The 18,939-nt window shown below is 43.1% G+C and overlaps 2 protein-coding genes across 4 annotated transcripts in view; one reads left to right on the top strand and one right to left on the bottom strand.

The window, feature by feature from the left end:
• Nucleotides 1–251: 251 nt before the first annotated feature.
• Nucleotides 252–10,607, bottom strand: LOC135400214 (large ribosomal subunit protein mL42-like). Its single transcript, XM_064631974.1, has 6 exons — nucleotides 10,397–10,607; nucleotides 9,786–9,828; nucleotides 4,296–4,380; nucleotides 4,195–4,227; nucleotides 3,941–4,065; nucleotides 252–3,712 (listed from the first exon to the last, which is right to left on the bottom strand). Exons 1-6 carry the CDS (start codon nucleotides 10,476–10,478, stop codon nucleotides 3,658–3,660), a joined length of 423 nt encoding a protein of 140 aa, XP_064488044.1. The 5' UTR covers nucleotides 10,479–10,607; the 3' UTR covers nucleotides 252–3,657.
• A 222-nt stretch (nucleotides 10,608–10,829) lies between these two features.
• The window catches only part of LOC135400212 (acylamino-acid-releasing enzyme-like), a 55,065-nt gene continuing 46,955 nt past the window's right edge, over nucleotides 10,830–18,939 (top strand). Inside the window, exon 1 of one of the 3 annotated variants that reach the window (XM_064631970.1) lies at nucleotides 10,830–11,097. In XM_064631970.1, the coding sequence (XP_064488040.1) occupies nucleotides 10,998–11,097 (100 nt within the window). In that variant the 5' untranslated portion in view covers nucleotides 10,830–10,997. The other 2 variants (XM_064631973.1, XM_064631972.1) reach the window with 2 other exon arrangements.

Genomic DNA, 18,939 nt, shown 5'->3' with positions numbered 1-18,939 from the left:
CAAATTCAACAGCGTGCTTCCCACATGCCCATTCGTGACGTCGATCATATTTCTCACAGACGTTGTTCATGACGACTCAAAATAGCGCGTCATGTGAAAATTTCCTTCAGACATGGGTGAAATTACATTTCAGAGGTGCAAAGAATGCCCCTGCAGCGACTTCTCGGTAAAGGGTGCAGCAACAGCTGTAGCTCTTCTTTCTTCCCTGGTGCCCACACAACAGTGCACTGTTATGTGAAATAAAGGCAAAATAGGGCTTTGAAAACATGTATTTAACAAAAGACATCAACTTTGAATAGAAGAAATTTAAGAGGCTGCATTAAAGCATGATATGCATGGGTTCTGTATGGGAGGAAGAAGGTACAATTTTTCACTGCGGGGACAATGCGGGGTAGCTGGTGCCAGTTCATAACGTATGACAAGCAGCAGGCAAGACACGGACAAGAGTGGGTAAAACACAGGCAGGACTGGACGGCTGCTGCTTTTACAATTTTTGCTGCTACAATTTTTGACTGGTGAGGACAGGGACATGAAGAGGACTGCAGGTGCGACGAAGGAAGTTTAAGACTCGCTGCCAACATCATTGAAGCCTGGCTGGATGAAAATTACTACATCATCAACAATTACCTACATGTCCGCTGTCCATTTCAAGAATCGGTACAGACTATACGAACTTCCAAATACAAACTACGTGACATCAAAGTGGGTGTTCACTGCAAATGGGGATGACAAGAGTGCATGTGACAGAGTCGGAGGGGTACACTGTGCAACCTGAGGTCCACAGCAGCAAAAGCGATCAGAAGTGCGTTCAATTTCATTTCTCGCCTCATCGGCACGCTTCTGTGCAGGTTCTTCATATTTTTTTTATTTTCACAGTTAATGTTGTTTGTTGAAGAAATGTTCTCAAAGCACTATTTTGACTTCATTTTACATATAATAGTGCACTTTTCAGAGGTCTCGAGAGAAAAAAGAACAGCTCTAGCCGTTGCTGCCCACTTTACTGAGAAGTCGCTGCAGAAGTCGCATTTTGCACCTCTGAAATGTAACTTCACCCATCTCTGAAGCAAATTTCCATTTGATGTGCCATTTTGAGTCGTCGTGAACAAAGTTTGTGAGAAATATGAACAACGTCACGAATGGGCAGTGTACCCTCGTTAATATGACCAGTGCCGTTTCTGCGGATTTTGGTCATAAAGCGAATTGGCATATTAGCGAGAAACGCACCCTCTGCGGATCGGACAGACCGCTACGCGCAACAAGAGCGTGCGTAATTATGATTTATTTTCTGAGCAATCTTTAAACAATGTCTGCTTCGAGCAATTATCAGTAATTAATTTTTGTGAGTGGACAATAGCACCATCAATAGACCTCTCCCTGTTTGTAAACAAATGACGTCATAGTGCTCGACAGCGCCACAAATTTGGTAGAGTTGAACTACGCTCGAAGCTTGAGGTGAACGAGGTCGCGCCCGGAAGCCACGGTCTTGAGGGGATTACGATGGGCCCTGGAAGGGACGAGACCTTCGGTCCTACTTTTCTCTCAATGGGAGGTAGCGAACAAGTGCCCGTTCGTGGAACCCAGCCCTCTCCTTCCGATTTGTTTCGGTTTCAGTCTGTCTACAAACGTCATGACGACGTTTCTCTGGTAGAGGTCTATTGTGGACACATTATCAATGTTCTTTCTTTGGTAAAAAAATAACTATTTGCTGCCTCATTTGTGTAACGCCGCTCTTCATTCCGGCTGCCAGATCAGTCCTCTTCCATCCTTACGTGATGACAGTAGCAGCACAGCGTGACCTGCTCCTGCACATGGCCACCGCCTTTTTAAGCATTTCAGTGGTTCGAACAGCGATAGGAGCATAACCTCGAGGTCAACAATTTCAGGGTTCGTCCCAAACCTGGACGCTCTACAGCATGAAGCGCATGGCCTCTCCCGGGGGCTCCTCTGAGGGTCGTGTGACGCGGTCATAATAACGAGTAGATAATGCCTGTGTTTGACCCTACTTGTGATAAAAACCTTGGTCATTGTGCCATAAACAGATTGAGATATTAATGAGTTACATGCCAGCGGAACGGTTTCCGAGAAAAGCGGTCATAAAGCGTGTATGTCAGATTAAAAGGGGGGGGGCACATTAACGAGGGTTCACTGTATATGAGAAGCGGGCTATTGAATTTATCAATTTTCAGTAGACCACCCTTCACAAAACTGACGCTCGATGCATTGTCCCAAATCACGAAACGACGTGCTTGCTACGAGAAGAAAGATCATTTCGAGGCGAACAGAATGACATAAATTACTTTTAGGTATCACAACTGAAAGAAGATCAGTGAGGTGCAAATTTACAAATAATGCAACTTTGCAATTTTTAAAACTGGACAAAGGAAGACCTTCGAATCTTCGTAACCTGGGATACAACGCGGCCAACCGGTGACAGCATGTCGAAAAATAATTCGGCTGAATATGTTGAATGGTTATGAAGATACGCTGCATCAAACTTCATAGGAAGCGCTGTTGTCGAAGCGTCCGCATATGAACGGTAACTAATTAACACATAACTACTAACTATTTTCAATTAATTTCACTGTCAATATTCTTCCTACAGACTAGGCTTTGACATGTGTTTGAAAGAAAAAAATCGGAGAGGCCGACTGGACCACCCTGCCTGATTCCGCGTGAAATCACCCAGGTGACCATTTGCGCTCGTCCCGTCCACTTCTCTTGTGTTCGTCTTTAGTGTTTGTGCTCATTACTTTACGGATGTTCTGCTCTTGGGCCCTTACTATTCATTACATCAGGGATCTCCCCAACTGCCTTTGCTCCTTTGATTCATTTATTTGCAGATGCTTGTGGTATTCTCGAAATATCTACCGACAACAACACTCATGCACTTGAGCCTCACATCTACTCTCTCTCCTCCTGGTGTGTGTGTGACACATGGCAAATGAATGTAAATGCTAAAAAGTGTAAACACGTGCAAATCTCTCGTCCCCACGAGCACGTAACCAACACATCTTGATGGTGTTGTTCCTGAATCTGTTGAATCATATAGTTACCTGTACATTCATACTGCTAATCTTAGCTGAAATAATCACATTGAATGTGGCATCAAAAATGTGCTAATCGGACGCTGGCATACCTCAAAAGAAACTTCTGTCCTACCCAAAACTAACTTTAAATTTGTTATCTACAAGACACTCATCTGACCATAGCGAGAGTATGTGTCAGCAATATGGGATTAAAACTCTGAGTAACCAGCTAGAAATCACTCACAACAAATCAGCACATCTCATTCCTTCAAGTTACATATCAGAGTGGATCCACTGTAGCAACCATGATATCAAACCCTAACATCGCTTCAATCACGTAGCATGCTTGCACAAACACATACGCATTTTTCATGAAATATTTCATCATGATGCATTATGCGATGAATTACTCATCCCCCTTTCATCCTACTTTGATCTCGAGCACAAGTGAATAGCAGTTTCAGTCAGCTTGGAGTCTGGTAGGAAACAGCTGCGCAACAGCATGCAGCAGACAGCAAAACAATAGAAGAGTTTTGTATGTTTGTTTGTTTGAAATCACACTGCCTCATTCATTTTCAACAAGAACGATGCGCTAAGCTGCTGTATTTCCTTGGAGTACATATCTATTGCTCTAGAGTCCTTCTCTGTCAATTGGAGGATTTGGGTCCTTGTATTTTTCCTCGTTCCTGCAAAAAACAAGCAAAGCATACTTTCTAGGGTAGACATGCATGGCAAACTAAAAAGCACGGTTCTGGAGAACCTCAACAAACACAGCATGGCACGTATGTAATGTATGTAATAACATTACATTGGTTATGTGTGCCATGGACAACACACAAAACATGTACGTTGTTGCCATTTTCCATGGTAGCAGCCTGGCTTATATTGATGGAAAGTCAACAACATGCATTTACCTTGGATACCATCTGTGCTTGGTGGTGTACGTGAGCTTGCACAGCTCTTCAATTTCTAAGCGTTCATTCCTGTAACCACGCTTCAAGCTGTCCACTCGCACTTGAAGCTTCAGCACCGAGTCACCCTATTCAAGCCCAGAGAGCAAACCCCCATTAAACCAACGCGACGCAAACTTTGCCAAAATACCTGTGCCACTGTGATGCGACATTTTTCAAAATGGAACTAATATTCCAAAAATACGAAAACTACATACCTCTCTGACTCGTGGCTCAATCACAGGTAAAGGCTGTATGGGAAGACAGTATGAATGACAAGTAGCAAAACTTTCACGAGGTAACCACTTTGAAAGCTTACCTTTGTGTGTTCATAAGGGAACTCCCTCTCAGGATGCCAGCACACAATTGTGGAGCCGTCATCGGTCATTACGGTGTAGTCATTTCTACGTAGAAGTAAGCACCTTTCAAGTTAATTTCTGCTTCTGCATGGGCACTGATGAGATCACCAAACAACTGAGAAGGTGTGGGTGAGAATGAACAATATAGTTTGAGCAGAAAAAATATGAATGAAACAAGAGACTGCATGAGTGATAATAAGGGCCCCGAAATTTAGGCTCTAAAAACTATGGAAACAAGCAGGCAATTATGCCCTTAAAAAGACCAAAATAGGAAAAAAACAGGCACATTAATCTGGTACGCTCTTTGGATGGTTTGTTGGTGTTTCAGAATGAACTTGATCGTTTTAAGACTACGATACCATAGAAGCTTTGACTCCCGGTACACGAATTCTGAGGCGGACTAAAACCACGCTACATTGAATAATACCATTAGTTTGCCGCCCTCGAAGATCTTGAAAGGCCGAGAAAGGTCAAATGTTTTGACCATTTATGTATGGTACAGAGCCATTTATAGGGAGAGTTTGGCCATTCTTTGATCTCTTGCCGCCTCATGGGAGGAGCTTATTTTCGACGTCAGAGTCGTCGTTGCGCCGCCCAAAAAGCCTGAATCCGAGCGGAATCCGCTTATCAGCCATCTAGTCCGCGCCATATTGATGCTGTCCGCCAGCTGGTCGACTTCTTCGTGGCCGTGTTCAATGCAGTCTACAGGAATAATCGGCTTATGACCCACTGGCGCCAGTGATAAGTGGGGCTTTGTTGCAAAACAAAGAGTTCAAGGTTCGAAAGGCTTTCGAAGCAAGAAGTACGCACGTGTCTTCTCTCCTTGGATTGTAAACAACGATCAGCATCAATATGGCGTCTGCGACCTGTTGACGGCTGGATAACAATAGAGAACGACGAGGGAGGTCGTTCAGCCGTGACGTCGCATGACGCGCTTTCAGTTAGGCTCCTCCCAATGGCCAAACTCTCTCTATAAACGGCTCTGGTATGGTACTACTTCAAATGCCCCCCTGGGCCGTTACATGAACGGGGGAGAATACATGTATACAAAGAGTACAGGAGACCTGAAATTATGCAAAAAGTACACAGGAGCAAACTATGCAAATGCAGGATTATAAACCAAGATAAGTAGCCAATCTATTACGAAAGACAACAGTATCAGAAACTGTAACAAGGGACTGGGGAAGGTCATAAACATGAATTCCTTCTAGAGAACCAAGGTACTTTAGGAAACCAAAAGATGTAAACACACAGAAACAGAAAGTAAAATGCGGCACTCAGCATGAGCCTGAAAGGTGCACTCACACTTGCACCTCTGAAAAATGCCGTTATGGCATCCAAAAATGTTAAACACGGCCACATTTCAATAGAGCCGATAAAAAGGCAGGCAACCCCGAAAATCGTATTTAGGCATTTATAGGCAATGCCAAAAATTATCCTACTGATACCACTGATGAAATTGGCCCTACTGATAATGCATGAATGCCAACGGAGCTCCAAAAGTTCATCGACGCTTTCAGTAATTTTCACCCGTCGATCAAGTTCACGTCTGCCTCTTCGCACGACGCCTTAAACTTCTTAGACCTCACCATATCAGTTATACCTTCAAAACTGCGAACAAGTTACTTTTACAAAGAAACGGACTCTCACAGCTACTTGTCCTATTCTTCCTGACACCCCAGACATGTCAAGGATTCTATCCCCTTTTCACAATTCTTACGGCTGCGCCGCATTTGCAGTGAAGATTCAGATTTTTTAAATCAACTTGCCGAAATGAAAGATTTTTTACGCCTCCCGTGATTACCCCTTGCCCCTCCTTGGGAGGGCTGCCGCCCGCGTAGCGCCTATCCCCAGGTCGGCTACACTTATCCCAGCAACCTCCAACAAAAAATCCTCATTGCCTTTAACAGTTGAATATCACCCAGCCATCTCTAACTTTATGCGACGAATGAACTCTGGCTCGGAAGACCTTTTCAATTCCGGACAGCTCTCCACTGGCACGACAATTTCCTACAGACGCCCCCCAAACCTGAGAGCCCTTCTTGTGCGCAGCCGCATCCAAAAAGATGACGAAGAAGAAAACGGGACTTTTCCTTCCCAGGGACCACAGCGCTTAACCTGTGCCCATGTCGGACCCAACTATCGCCTTCAGGGCTCCAATGGTCGATATATCCACACGTCCGGCCACTACACATGCAAGTCAGCTAACATAATATATGCAATATTTTGTTCTATCTGCCCAAATCTTCTATACATCGGAGAAACCGAGAGGAAACTACACGAAAGGTTCCGTGAACACCGCCGCCTAATACTTTTACAACAGTCTGATAACATCAGCAACCACCAAATGACTCTGATTTCCAAGCATTTTTCCAGTTCGACCCATAGTGCTGATAACGCTCGAGTTATCGTTCTTCGATCCGGTTTCAACAATTCACGTAAACGGGAAGAAAGACGCCTTATCTACCATGTCAACTCGACTCATCCAGGAGCTCTTAATGAAAGACTCATTTTAGGATTCTAGTTTGTCGGCACGTGTTGTAACATGCCGCCCTCTTACAGGGATCTCGTGTTAGCCCCCTAGCGGGCTGTGCGGTATATACAACATGTTTCCCGACATCCCCCACTTTCCGTCCCTCCAGTCTGAAGAAGAGCTTTCGCACGAAACGTCACCCCCTCCCCCCCCCCCATTTCTTCGCTCCCCCTCTTCGGTACACCAGTTCCCCCCTTTTTTTTTCTCTGTGTATCTGTACCTGGCAGCCCTTTTGGATTTTCGTTCTACTGCCTACTGAAAACGAGTTTCCACAGTTAAAGGAACAATTCACTTTTTGCACACACATGTCCTTGCTTGCTTTCCAGCATTACCTACCTCGGCGTACCAGTCATAGTTTATCTGAGGGTACAACTTATGTGTCGAAACATTGCTAACTATTTCAAAAAATACAGAATAGGTAAGCAAATTTCAATTTTCGATAAATCCTTGTTAGGTAGTATTGTCCCGTAACAATTGAAAATTGCTAAAGTAATCCTTGTGCGTGTGTCTGGAAACAAAAGTGATCCATCAATCCAGGTGCCGATCAGTATCACTGTTGTGTATCTACTGTGTATCATCCACCGCTTTGGGTTATCCTCAGGGATTGGTGTTGGACTATCATTTTTATCAACAACACTGGTATGAGTTTTAAAATTTCAGTGTTTGCTTATGACTGTGGTTTATTTCAATGTCAAGAGCAGGGACGATCAGCTTCAACTCTATGACAGTCAACACAACAGATTCTATAATGTTAAACTGCATCTACAAGGGTGCACAGTATTAATGCATAATCAGTAATGTAATTTAGACGGCGGCGCGTAAAAAGCGACGTTTGATGTTTTGTTACGCTGTGACAACTTATCTATTACCCGGATTGAGCAATACAAATATATTGGTATGACGATAACACATGAGTTGAAGTGGACCATTCACAGCAACAACATCTGCCAGAAAGCATCTGAAAAGAATTTTGATGTCCATAACCAACTTGACGGTTATAAGACCAATCTGTCCTCAAAGAGGCAAGCATAGTTTTGGGACCCATACATGCAGTGTAAAATGGCAGTTTGTTTGTTTGTTTGTTAAGACAAAAAGTTCACATCACTGCTTGGGAGTTTGTAACGCTTAGATGTTGTGTTTATCTTAATAGTTCATTCAGCCTATGTCCCATACATGCAAGATTTTGCCATCAAATTAGAAACTATACAGAAAAATGTGTTTAGGTTCATTCACAATACTTACGAAAGAGACTCCTTAATAACAATTTAAAATAAGGAACCTAGATTATCACCCTTAACAGCCAAGCAACAAACAAACAGGTTTAAATTTTTGAATAAACTGCAACGATTGCTCCAAATTCAGTTTTTCTCCCACGTAACTAGCGGAGGCCGGCTGTATATCTAAAATAATAAATCAATCATGCCATCATCTGTCCTTCAACCCACAGAAATAGGATTACTGCAATTACAGTACAGAACAGCAAAAACACGACTATTTTGATTATGATAATTTGCAGTGTTTCTTCGCCACAGGCAGGATACTCTACTGCGTTGTTCGCAGTAATTTGGTGAAATTATTACAGAACAGACATCCACAGAGGCTGGTACAAAGGACTCACTACAGAGGTAGGCATGTTATTAAATAAATCCAAGCAAGCAAACAAACAAACAAACACACATGTAAGAGCAGCACAGCCACTGATTGCTGGCCTGGTTGTTTTAATAGGCACTAGAGCACTGCGTGGGTCACATTCTTGGGCCCAGGACAAGCCCACCTTTGATTTATCTGCATGGGCCCATCACAACTGCTACATAGCTGGCCCAGGCCCCGCTCAAGCCCAAAAGAATTTCTAGGTCTATCATCCCGGACCTGGCCCGAGCACAAGAAATTTCTTTGTTACCCGGCCTAGTGTAGTGGGCTGTAAAAGTTGACTGTAGCTAATACCCTTGTCACACAGCAAACCGAATGTCATTCCCAGCAAATGAGTTCGGGGAACTCATTCGCTTTTCCCTCTCGCACCGACAGCGTATCCTCGCAGTGGAGAGGTAGCAAAAACGACAACGATAAGCCATTTGATGAAATGAAAGACGAATGAAAAGTTGTACTCCAATATCTTATCACAAATTTGATAACTTTTGACACGAAGGAAGGAAGGCTAAATACGGTTTTTCGGAGAACTACCCTCGTTCCCAGCCGCCACCTTGCCAAGTGCGGTGTGGATAGGCTTCTTAGCTGTCTTTGCTCGTGGTACTTAGCCAATTAAGTGTCTTTGAAAAAGACGCAATTTTGTGAAATAGTCTAACGTTTCGCTAGTTTCGAACAAACAAAATAAAAATGTAACTAATGTACTTGTATAATGCTTTACATGTTCAGCCCTATATCTTAATTATCAACACTGACGTCAATTGCAAATGACATTTTGTTTCTTCGTGCAGCTCGATGCGAGACAAATTAATGACATTCGATGTGACTGTCATTCGCTGGGAATGCCATTAGGTCTGCCATGTGACAGGGGGTATGACTAACAGTGGGGTAGCACATGCTCAAGCCCAATCTAGGACCGGCAATGTGCGAGCCCGACCCAGGCCTGCAAAAAGAAGACATTACCTCGACCATGGGCTCGGCTTTCAGATAAGCCTGAGCCCATGCAGTACTCTAATAGGTACAGCTTTGGGCAAAAGTTTACGGAACACGGCACTGGCGTATTTAGAGGCCCCCCAACAAGCTATCGGGAATAGATCAAATAAGAAATGGGTGACCGGCTGTTCTATCCGTCTCTCAGTATGGGTGTTTGCTGCTTGGGTGTCACCCCAGTGGAGAAATGCGGCACCCCAGATGTTCCGTAAACTATGCTCGAGTTACACAAATTACCGTATTACTGACAGCGTCCAGCTTAATTAAACAATTTCGTACTTACAAAGTTTTCTTGCAATATGCTTGACTTGTGCTGAACTGATGACCTAAATGGAATTGCGGCTTATTACTCAAATTAATAATCCTCCGTTTTTATATCAATCGTCCCAAGGTTACAAGCAAGATAGGAGCTCATTTTTGGTTTTAGCAGCTGTGGTTGATGACGATGATGAATTCGTGTGTACAGAGAAGCAGAGTAGTGTGTATGAGTGTGCGAGAGACCATGTGAAAATGAGAAAGTGCAGACGTTACATCGACTATGTCGCCTAGAAGCGGTGAGAGCGATGAACAAATGATGTGATGCAAGATGTCACGGACCGAGTCCACTTTCCCGTGTGAACTGCTCCAAATGATGCCTTTTTTTATGACTACATTTGCTGAACAAACTTCTTCCTCGCAGCAGGCTACAAAGGTTGCTGTTAGGAGGATGAGATGCCGAAAATGGAACTTCGCTGTCACCTAGCGTCTAGCGTATATCATGATCTTGTAGAACAACCAACAAAATTTGGTGATGACAGAAACGCTATTGCTTTTACGCGTTACAAATTCATGAACGAAACGCAGCGACGATCATCGATGTAACTAACGAGGTGCAGGTGAAGCGTGTATACGCACCAGTTGCGGCCTGTCCTATGTTATGCATGCTCTGTCGATTAGCAAGTCGGTTGAGTCTTGTAATCATGTGACACAAAGCCATTTCTGACAGTACAATGCAGTTTCAATTAGATAAAACTCGGGAAACACTTTTCAGACATCAAATTATTCCCTTGTTTCGACTACATTAAATTCCGTGTGGCTACTTGCTACTTCCTGGATTGGCATGGATTGACGATTGACTCGAGTCGACAAACCGTTGCCATTGTTGCTACCTGCTGATGTTTAATGCGTCATGTGAAGGGCTAATAGTGAAAAAACAAGTACGAAATATTTTGTGGCATTATTTATTTAGTGATACGTGCTTTGTGCCGTTTAATAGATTGTCAAATGGTTATGAAGTTGTTCGACATTGTCAAGTCAATTTCCATATATACGAAACTAACTACCGGTTTGTACCGAAAATAGCTAGCACTTTGTCCGCTCTTTCCATGCACGAAACGTGAAATTGTCGTCTTACATGGTTCCGTGTAAATAAACGAGGCGCGTAGAAGTAAAAAAGTGTAAACGGAAGTTGTTCTACGTATTCTACAACCGTGTACAAAATTCCACAGGACTGATCATGAATGATAAACAAGACGCCGACAAATGGGTGATGAAACAAGGAACCAAGTACAGACAACGTTATCGAAAGGAATGGGAAGAGTGTCCAGCTTTCAAAGGTAACAGGTTTCAACAAAGGTTAGGTGCTAGACTCTTCCAACGGGTTCAAATGTGGCGCAAACAAAATTTGTGCTGGATATTGCAAATCCGCTACATTTAGCGCTTTGACGAACCGTGCTGTTTGTGGGACAACCACGATTCTCCGTCAGTTATAGCGGATTTTGGGGCAACTTTTGCTCCACTGCATGATCTACTGTTCATTGTAGTTGTGGCGTGCGGTATGGTTGGTAAGATTTAGTACTCGCAGGACAACTCTGCACACGGTGTGAGCTCGCGTTTTGTGAGTGTGATTGCGAAGCTATTCAAAGCAAACCCTGCGACGGTGTAATTACGCTGTTTGATAGGCCTATTTTGAGGGATAAGACCTGTGAGCAAGGACAGACAAGCTCAGGTGCAGCTGTTGCTTTACTTCTTTCTTTTTTTATGCTACTTTTTTTAGCATCTGGTTTCGTCACAAAAATGCCGCGATATGCGCTAACACGCCTCTAGGTTGTCTTGAAGCTTTAGTGGTTTTAGCGTAGACTTCGTAACGAAGGTACGTGGCAGTATTAGATACGTGGCACTCTCTCAGTTATCTGTAACGTGAATGTTTTGTGTGATGTCACTGAAGGCATTCAGATTTTTCGAGCTTGTCCGAAGTGTACAACTTTCATTTGTGTTTCATATTTATTTGTCAGTTTTGTTTGTCCAGTGGGATAAGCTTACACTCGGGCAAAATTTTGGCAACATCATAGCAAGCAGTGCACGAGGGAATAAATGTCGCAGTGAGACTTTATTTACATAATATATCTTATTAGTCGTATAAGTTATATGTACAACAAATATGACGTTATCAGTGCCAGATTAGATGGTGGATAAGGTCTGCAGCAGGGGTTATCACACGCTCGGTAAGCAGGGTGCAATCAGCTGTTTTGTGGCCTGAAACCTAGGTGAGCTGTCCTGCCAAGAAAATTGAATGAGGAATTAGCAGTGAGACCACTTTTTCAGACAATGTCTCAATGCTTGCATGGTGTATAGTGCTGCTCATGTCCATGTTTGGCATCCATGCATACCTGGGCACTTGTTTTGCTCTTGACCTCGCAGAGTCTGAGTTGTGGTCACAGCGATGTCTATCTTAGAGATGCACATGTGCAGGAGCCATTGCATTTTAATTTTTTTTATGCGCTACACTACTGTAGCGAGCCCGAACACCCTATATGTACAATAAAGCAAGTCTGATCTGCTTCTCTCTCTCTCTCTCACTTTCACTTTCTCTCTGTTTCTTCTATTTATTTTGCCAAATTAGAACTGTAAGCAATGGCAACAATACAGTATGCAAACAGGAGATGGTCTCCGTGCTCCTGAACAGAAACATAGCTGTGTGCGAAAAACGGGCATATTTATCTGGAACTCATTTTTATTTTGAAAGATTGAACCAATAATACATGAAGAAAATGACCCATGGAAAAACAACAGATTTGGAGGAAATTTTTCCGTTTCACTACAAATGGGGAAGGGAGAAACCGCGTTTGTGGTACACTCTTAAAAATGAACTTCACCGCATAGCACGCTCCTAGCCAACCATCATCTCAAATGATATCGTTATTTGCTCTGATTTGCTGAAAACGGGAGGCGTACGCCTTTTTTGTGACAATTATGAACAGCATAAGTGTCACAAAAAAGGCGTACGCCTCCCGTTTTCAACAAATCAGAGCAGATAACGATATCAATCGAAATGATGGTTGGCTAGGAGCGTGCTATGCGGTGAAGTTCATTTCTAAGAGTGTAGGTCAACAAAAATGACCACCAGATATGCCCTTATTAATGAGAGAATGAGGTTACTCAAAAGTTAAGGCAGCTATGGGACTCCTTTTCAGTGGCTTCCTTCTTTCATTATTCTTAGGCACTTGAGGCTTGTGTGTTGTGTTGTCTTTTCTTCTGTGTTCCAGCCTCTGAACATCGATTTCTATGTATGCTTTTATTACCTGGGCCATTTCCTCACATCATAATCCTTTGCACCAAAAGGGACAGATGCCATCATTGTGAGAGACTTGGATCTTTAATAATTAAAAACTTAATGAGAGAAAATTATTATGACAACTCAACTTTGTTGCTAATATGGTCATAAGGTAGTTCATGACCAAGAATATACATGGTGTTTCACATAATGTGATACCCCCCCTGTCCCCCCACTGGCCCCCCACTCCTTCCTGCTGTCCTCTCTCCATCTGTCCACATCGGTACACCGCTCATAGCCACAGTTGCTTCGCTGCGCTAACACGGAATTTGAAGAAAACAAAACATAACGTGAAAAACATTGTATTGAAAAATCTACTTCTATGAAGATTACGGGGGTCAACGCTGTTTATCTAGGGGGAGATTTTTGCCATGACTTCTGAGCACTTCTATCAAATTTAATGTGCAAGAAATTGAATTTTCCCAATTGACCTTTCAAATTTGCCATGTCAACGTCACATTCTTTCTTTCTTTATTTATTTCTTTTACAGAAACAGAAAACACATGCCAGATTTACCCCATAAACAGTGGGAATTAGCCAAGGCAGGCTACAGTTACGGACAAACGTATAAACCTCCAACGCTAAAAAATCAATTCAATCAAGCAACCGGGGGGGGGGGGGGGGGGGACATCAGGATTCAATACCGCTGTTGTGGTGTACTGGTAGCATATCTGATCGGAGACCAGAAGGCCCTTTTCCTGAGTTGTTTGATGTAACACATTTACCCCATTCTACTGAGAAACACATTCGCTACTACAGTGGTAATAGCCTGAAAAAAATTGCGAAGACCGTCATTTTGAGACGCACAAATCGCTGGCCGCGCTCGGATCTCCGGAAGAAGCAGTGCGAGGAGACCATGTGCCTTCCCTTTCACTTTTCCTTTCCCATGCTTCTGATTATAACTGCAGCATGGTTGGAATGCAAAGTTATCTAAAAGAAGAGGGAGAAGGAAACAGGAAAAGGAAGGTGACAGTTCCTCCGCCACATGTTGCCTTAACTTGACAGAGAACTGAGCATGTCTCGAAACTAAGGTTTTTCTCTTTTTTTTTTCAACTCCTACCAAAGTAGCAGGGAATGTATTTTGTAATGCAGTGGAGTAAATATGACGTGTACCTTCTGTTTCTGTTTGAAAGACGTGAAGTTGGCTTGGCAAATTTTGGTGGTCAATTGGAAGGATTCAATTTCTTGCAAATGAATTTCGATGAAAGTGTTCAGAAGTAATGGCAAAATCTCCCCCCCCCCCCCTAAAAAAAAAAACATAAATAGTGTCGACGTCATAATGTTCAGACAAATAGATTGTTTCTCACGTGAGATGGTTATCACTATAGCACTTGGAAAAAATTGGTGCTTCCTCGTTTTGTAAAGTTCTGTCTATAGTTCACCCCGTTACATCACACATGGGATAAACACATAATGCAATAAAGCGGGAAGTGAGCTTCACTATGCTAACAAAGTGAATGCGAAGATTTAGAGAAAGGGGTAAGAAAAAAATGGGGCAATAATGAGGATGTGCTACTACTAATAATAATGGTGCCACGATCTTACACGTAAGGTTTGTCTTCCTAGTAGGATGCGCTACGTAGATGGAGCACTTTGTCAGCATATGTGCACTTAAAGGGGCACTAAACAGCTCCAGGAATATTCTCCAGTTATTATGCTCTATGAAAGAACGTGGCTCACGATATCCAATTATGAAATTCATTTACTTCTAGCCAGCGCCTTTACCACGAAACAATGCCATTCAAGGAGCATAATCCGCGTGGGTCTCTCCTTCCTACTAGGAGAGCACCTACGTCACACGTCTCGCACGTGTAGCAAAGCTGCATTCCAGTCACTGGAGATGGGGGAGATTTCGAACTCCTAGCCAATGACGGGCCTCGTTGACACAAACAGCAGCGTGCGGGGAGAACCGGTTGTGAGAACACCACTGTGACCTCGTGGAGCAATACAGCGCTGAAAACATAGTACGCACATGAAATGGAATATTGTGGGCTTTTGGTACCTTTTGATCTGGCTACCTTGGGTTTGACAAGTGTAAATATGTTTAGAATCGACCTCACTACCCGATATTAAAACAAAATCAGTGTATAGGCGCCCCGCATTTTGAATGGTTGTTGGTGCGCGACGTCAAAATGACGTGTGGCTATTGTCGCCAGAGCATCGCAGGGCGGGGCATGAGCGCGAAAGAGTGCAGTGAATATTCGGTTGGTTTGGAGCCATTATTTACTTTTTTGCGACAAAAATTTTTGCTAAACGTCACTGTAGGAAACGAATCACACTGCATTACAAAAAAGTGCACCTTGCATACCTGTTTATTGCCCCTTTAAGGGTTTTTTTTTTTCAAAATGAATCTGAGTCTGAGAACCCTGTGGTGTATTTGACCAGTTCCCACGGCATAGTGGTTAGGACGACTTTACCATGCTTTACCACTACTACTGCTCTACCACGCTGAGACTGGGAGGCGACGTGGGTTTTAATCCCCACACCGGCTGTGCCGTCTGGGGTCTTCCAGCACTTTCCAGAGGAATGTCGGCACAGTTCCCCCCCCCCCTGAAGTCGGCCCAGGACGCACACTAACCCCCCCCCCCCCCCCCCCCCCCCCCCGTCCCCCACTCCTTCCTTTTGTACTCTCTCCGTGCGTCCACGTTTTCACAACACAGTCGCTTCGTGGTGCTAGCAATGAACTTTAAGAAAAAAAAAAAACAGCGTATTGGGAAGGTTATTCCACCTTTTAGTCATGCACAGGAAAGGCTGAAACGGAATATACGGTGTGTTTCACCTGATATGTGTTAAAAAAATGTATGGAAAAATCAACTTTTCTTAAAATTATGAGGTCAGAGCAAACCTCTGAGGCGGTTTTGCCGTGACTTGTAAGTCACAAGAAATTGAACTCAAAAATTTGGTAAGTCAACCTGATGTATTTCTTTTTTTTTTTTTCAGAAGCACAAAATTTTCTGTTTCTGAAAAAAAAAAAAACATGTAGTTGACTTACCAAATTATACCAGTATATTCTTGGTCATATTTACCTAACGTGACCGGACGTCCTGATTTAGGCGGGACAATCCCACTTCATGCGGTCGTGGGCCCACTGTCCCACCAGCCTACTTGGGGATGGTGTTTTGTCCCCACGAATGCAATAAAAAAAACAAAAAGAAAGAAAGTGGCAGAACAAGTGTTTTCTACCCCCACGTTGCCCTCTTCCGGCTCATATCTTTCCACAATTTAGCCAATGGAATACATATTATGATTCGTTCGTTTATAAGTAGGGCCCAGAAATTTAGGTACTAAAAATGACGGAAATAGGTAGGCATTTAAGCCCCCCAAAATAGCAAAACAGGCAATAAAAAGCAAAAATAGACACATTAATCTGGTGCGCTCTTTTGGCTTTCTTCGTGTTTCAAAATGCTCCATCGAGGAAAACCTGCTCATTTAAAGGCTACATTTCATACAAGACTTGACATCTGGCACATGAATGCTGAGGCAGCCAGGAAACATGCTATATTGATTAATACTTTTAGTTTTCCGTCCTCGAAGGTCTTGAGAGGCCCAGAGAGGCCAAATCTTTGGATCAAATGTACGCAAAAAAGGAACAAAAGGCACAAACATGCAGTAATGAAAAGCAAAATGCAGCACGAGCCTGAAAGCTGCACTCGAACTTATACATCTAGAAAAAAAAAAAGGCTCTTGTGTAAGGTAAAAGGTAAAAATATTAAAAAAGGCTACAATTCAATAGAGTAGATAAAAAGGCAGGCATCCCCAAAAATGTCGTATTTAGACATTTCTAGGCATTTATAGGCAATTGCCTAAAAATCCGGGCCCTACTTATAAGCCATCCCTATTACAATACTTTGTGGGGGATAAAAGACTGCCTGCTCATCAAGCTGCCTCTGTGGGAGGTGAATGGTCTTGATATAGTGATGAGCCATCGTGACGCTGACGACAATGACAAAATGGAAAATCAGCGATTCAGCAAGTTCGGGGCAAGATTTTCCGTTCATATCCGTACAAGTATGAGGACGCAATAAACAGAATACAATCTGGTCAAAGTGTTTAATACGCGCACTCAGCGGTACGAAAATTGCAGGCTGTAAGGACAGTCAACCTCGACGCCGCAAATGAAATACAAAAGACAGAATAAAATCTGGCTCAAGAATACGGACTCGTGCCCGAGGCTCACACACACCCATACATCGGACGCGTTAGTGTTTAGCGAGACACACTTCAAAAGTTACTATACCAACAATAAATGAACCAAAAAAAGAATACCAGTTAAAATACAGGGACACATGTCAGCACTAGGAATTGAAAGCGAAGTGAAATGTAGTACTGTATGTAAGTGTAAGTGGTTAATTTTGTGGTCTTAATAACGCTTGAATTCATGTGGAAGCACGCTTCGGGAATATTTTGCGGGACCATAATATTGCGAATTCATGTGGAATGGGACGGTAGCGGAAATCGCGGGATTGGGGAGACTGGGGCTTCATGATACAGCCGTCAGTAAACAACGAGAATTAGCCGGCCTCTACGTTCTAGCCTCTACATGCCGGCAGGCTTGTAGAGGCTTACCCTGGACTCAAATCCTGTGACAGTAACATATGTGCTGGGTTTGTGAAAGCAGGTATCAGCAGTGCCAAGTGATACAGTATGCAAATAAACTACTGATGTTGAAGTGGCGTTTCAACTATAGCAGTGTTTGACGAGAACAAATTGGTGCGAATAAAGGTCGTAAAGCAATTAGATTTGTATTTGCGGAGCTCATATTGTTGCAAAGTCCAATGGCCATACCTTTTCATTCCCACCAACTATGTGTCGCAGAACCTTAATTTCCCAAAAAGAAGTCTGATCACAAAATTTGCGAAAATTAAGTCCTCGCGAAAAGTTCTACTTTTACGGTAATTGATTCGCTGACTGTAATCAACATGCTAGATGTGGTGCAATGGTAAAATTGTTACGAAATGGAACACTGTAATGCAGTGGAGAGAGAGAGGAATTGGCTGTATCAATGTAATTTTTCATCACATATCCTTGGTAGCTGCATTCAGCCAGAATTCGCTACCATGCTAGTGATTTGTCACTGTTACTGTCAAAGAAGCCATATCGGTTCTGTGAATAAGTTTTTATTACCCGAATGCCTTGATGGCAAAAGTGGTTGTAGCCTCATCCAATAGTAGCTGTTACAAACAGGTGCACATTGCGGTAATAGAAGGAATCTGTGTATTGTGGAGTGGGGGGGGGGGGGCGCAATTACATGCCAAGGGGACCACATGACACAGCATTTTTGGCGTACTCGTTGCATTTGAGAAAATAGAGTTTTCATTTAGATTTGTACATGGAAGTATCAACTGTACGCATGAGTAATCCTTGCATAGAGGCGTCCTCCGTGTCTTCTTTTGCTAAACTGTGAGGTTTTTGAAGCATATTAGAAATGATTTCCAAATTCATTCCTGCATGAGAATGCAACAAGTTTTCTTTAAATGGAAATATTGATTATTTTAAGTCTCTCGCAATTTGAACAACTCTGCCAAAATTCAATAGGTGGGGGTCCTTTTTTTTTTTTTTTTCGTGGCTGCAGGTGCCATTCTTTCCCACCAACTACTCCAAACCGCAGTGCTTGTACCATTTTTGCCATTGCACAACCACTTCAAAGATGCTCCAGCCAGGGATTTATCAAACCGAGCCCCCCCCCCCCCCCCTAAACCCTGCTACAACCCTCCCTCCAATCTTTGATACCGTTTTACCCCCTACCGTTCTTTCCTTTACACCTCCTGTGGTGGCTTGTGTTATAGTATCAGCTTCAGACACATGTTGGTGATGATGTGTAATGCTGTTGTAATGTAATTGTAAT

Source organism: Ornithodoros turicata, chromosome 7, assembly GCF_037126465.1.
Source record: "Ornithodoros turicata isolate Travis chromosome 7, ASM3712646v1, whole genome shotgun sequence".
In the NCBI taxonomy this organism is placed as follows: domain Eukaryota; kingdom Metazoa; phylum Arthropoda; class Arachnida; order Ixodida; family Argasidae; genus Ornithodoros; species Ornithodoros turicata.
The sequence above is the reverse complement of the archived record's forward strand: the minus strand, read 5'-3'. Positions and strand labels throughout refer to the sequence as shown.

Coding starts and splice junctions, on each gene's coding strand:
- LOC135400214 (XM_064631974.1), bottom strand. CDS start 10,478: ATGGCTTTGTGTCACATGATTACAAGACTCAACCGACTTGCTAATCGA. Junction 9,829..10,396: donor CATAGGACAGGCCGCAACTG/GTGCGTATACAC, acceptor AATTCCATTTAG/GTCATCAGTTCAGCACAAGT. Junction 4,066..4,194: donor TTGAGCCACGAGTCAGAGAG/GTATGTAGTTTT, acceptor GGGCTTGAATAG/GGTGACTCGGTGCTGAAGCT.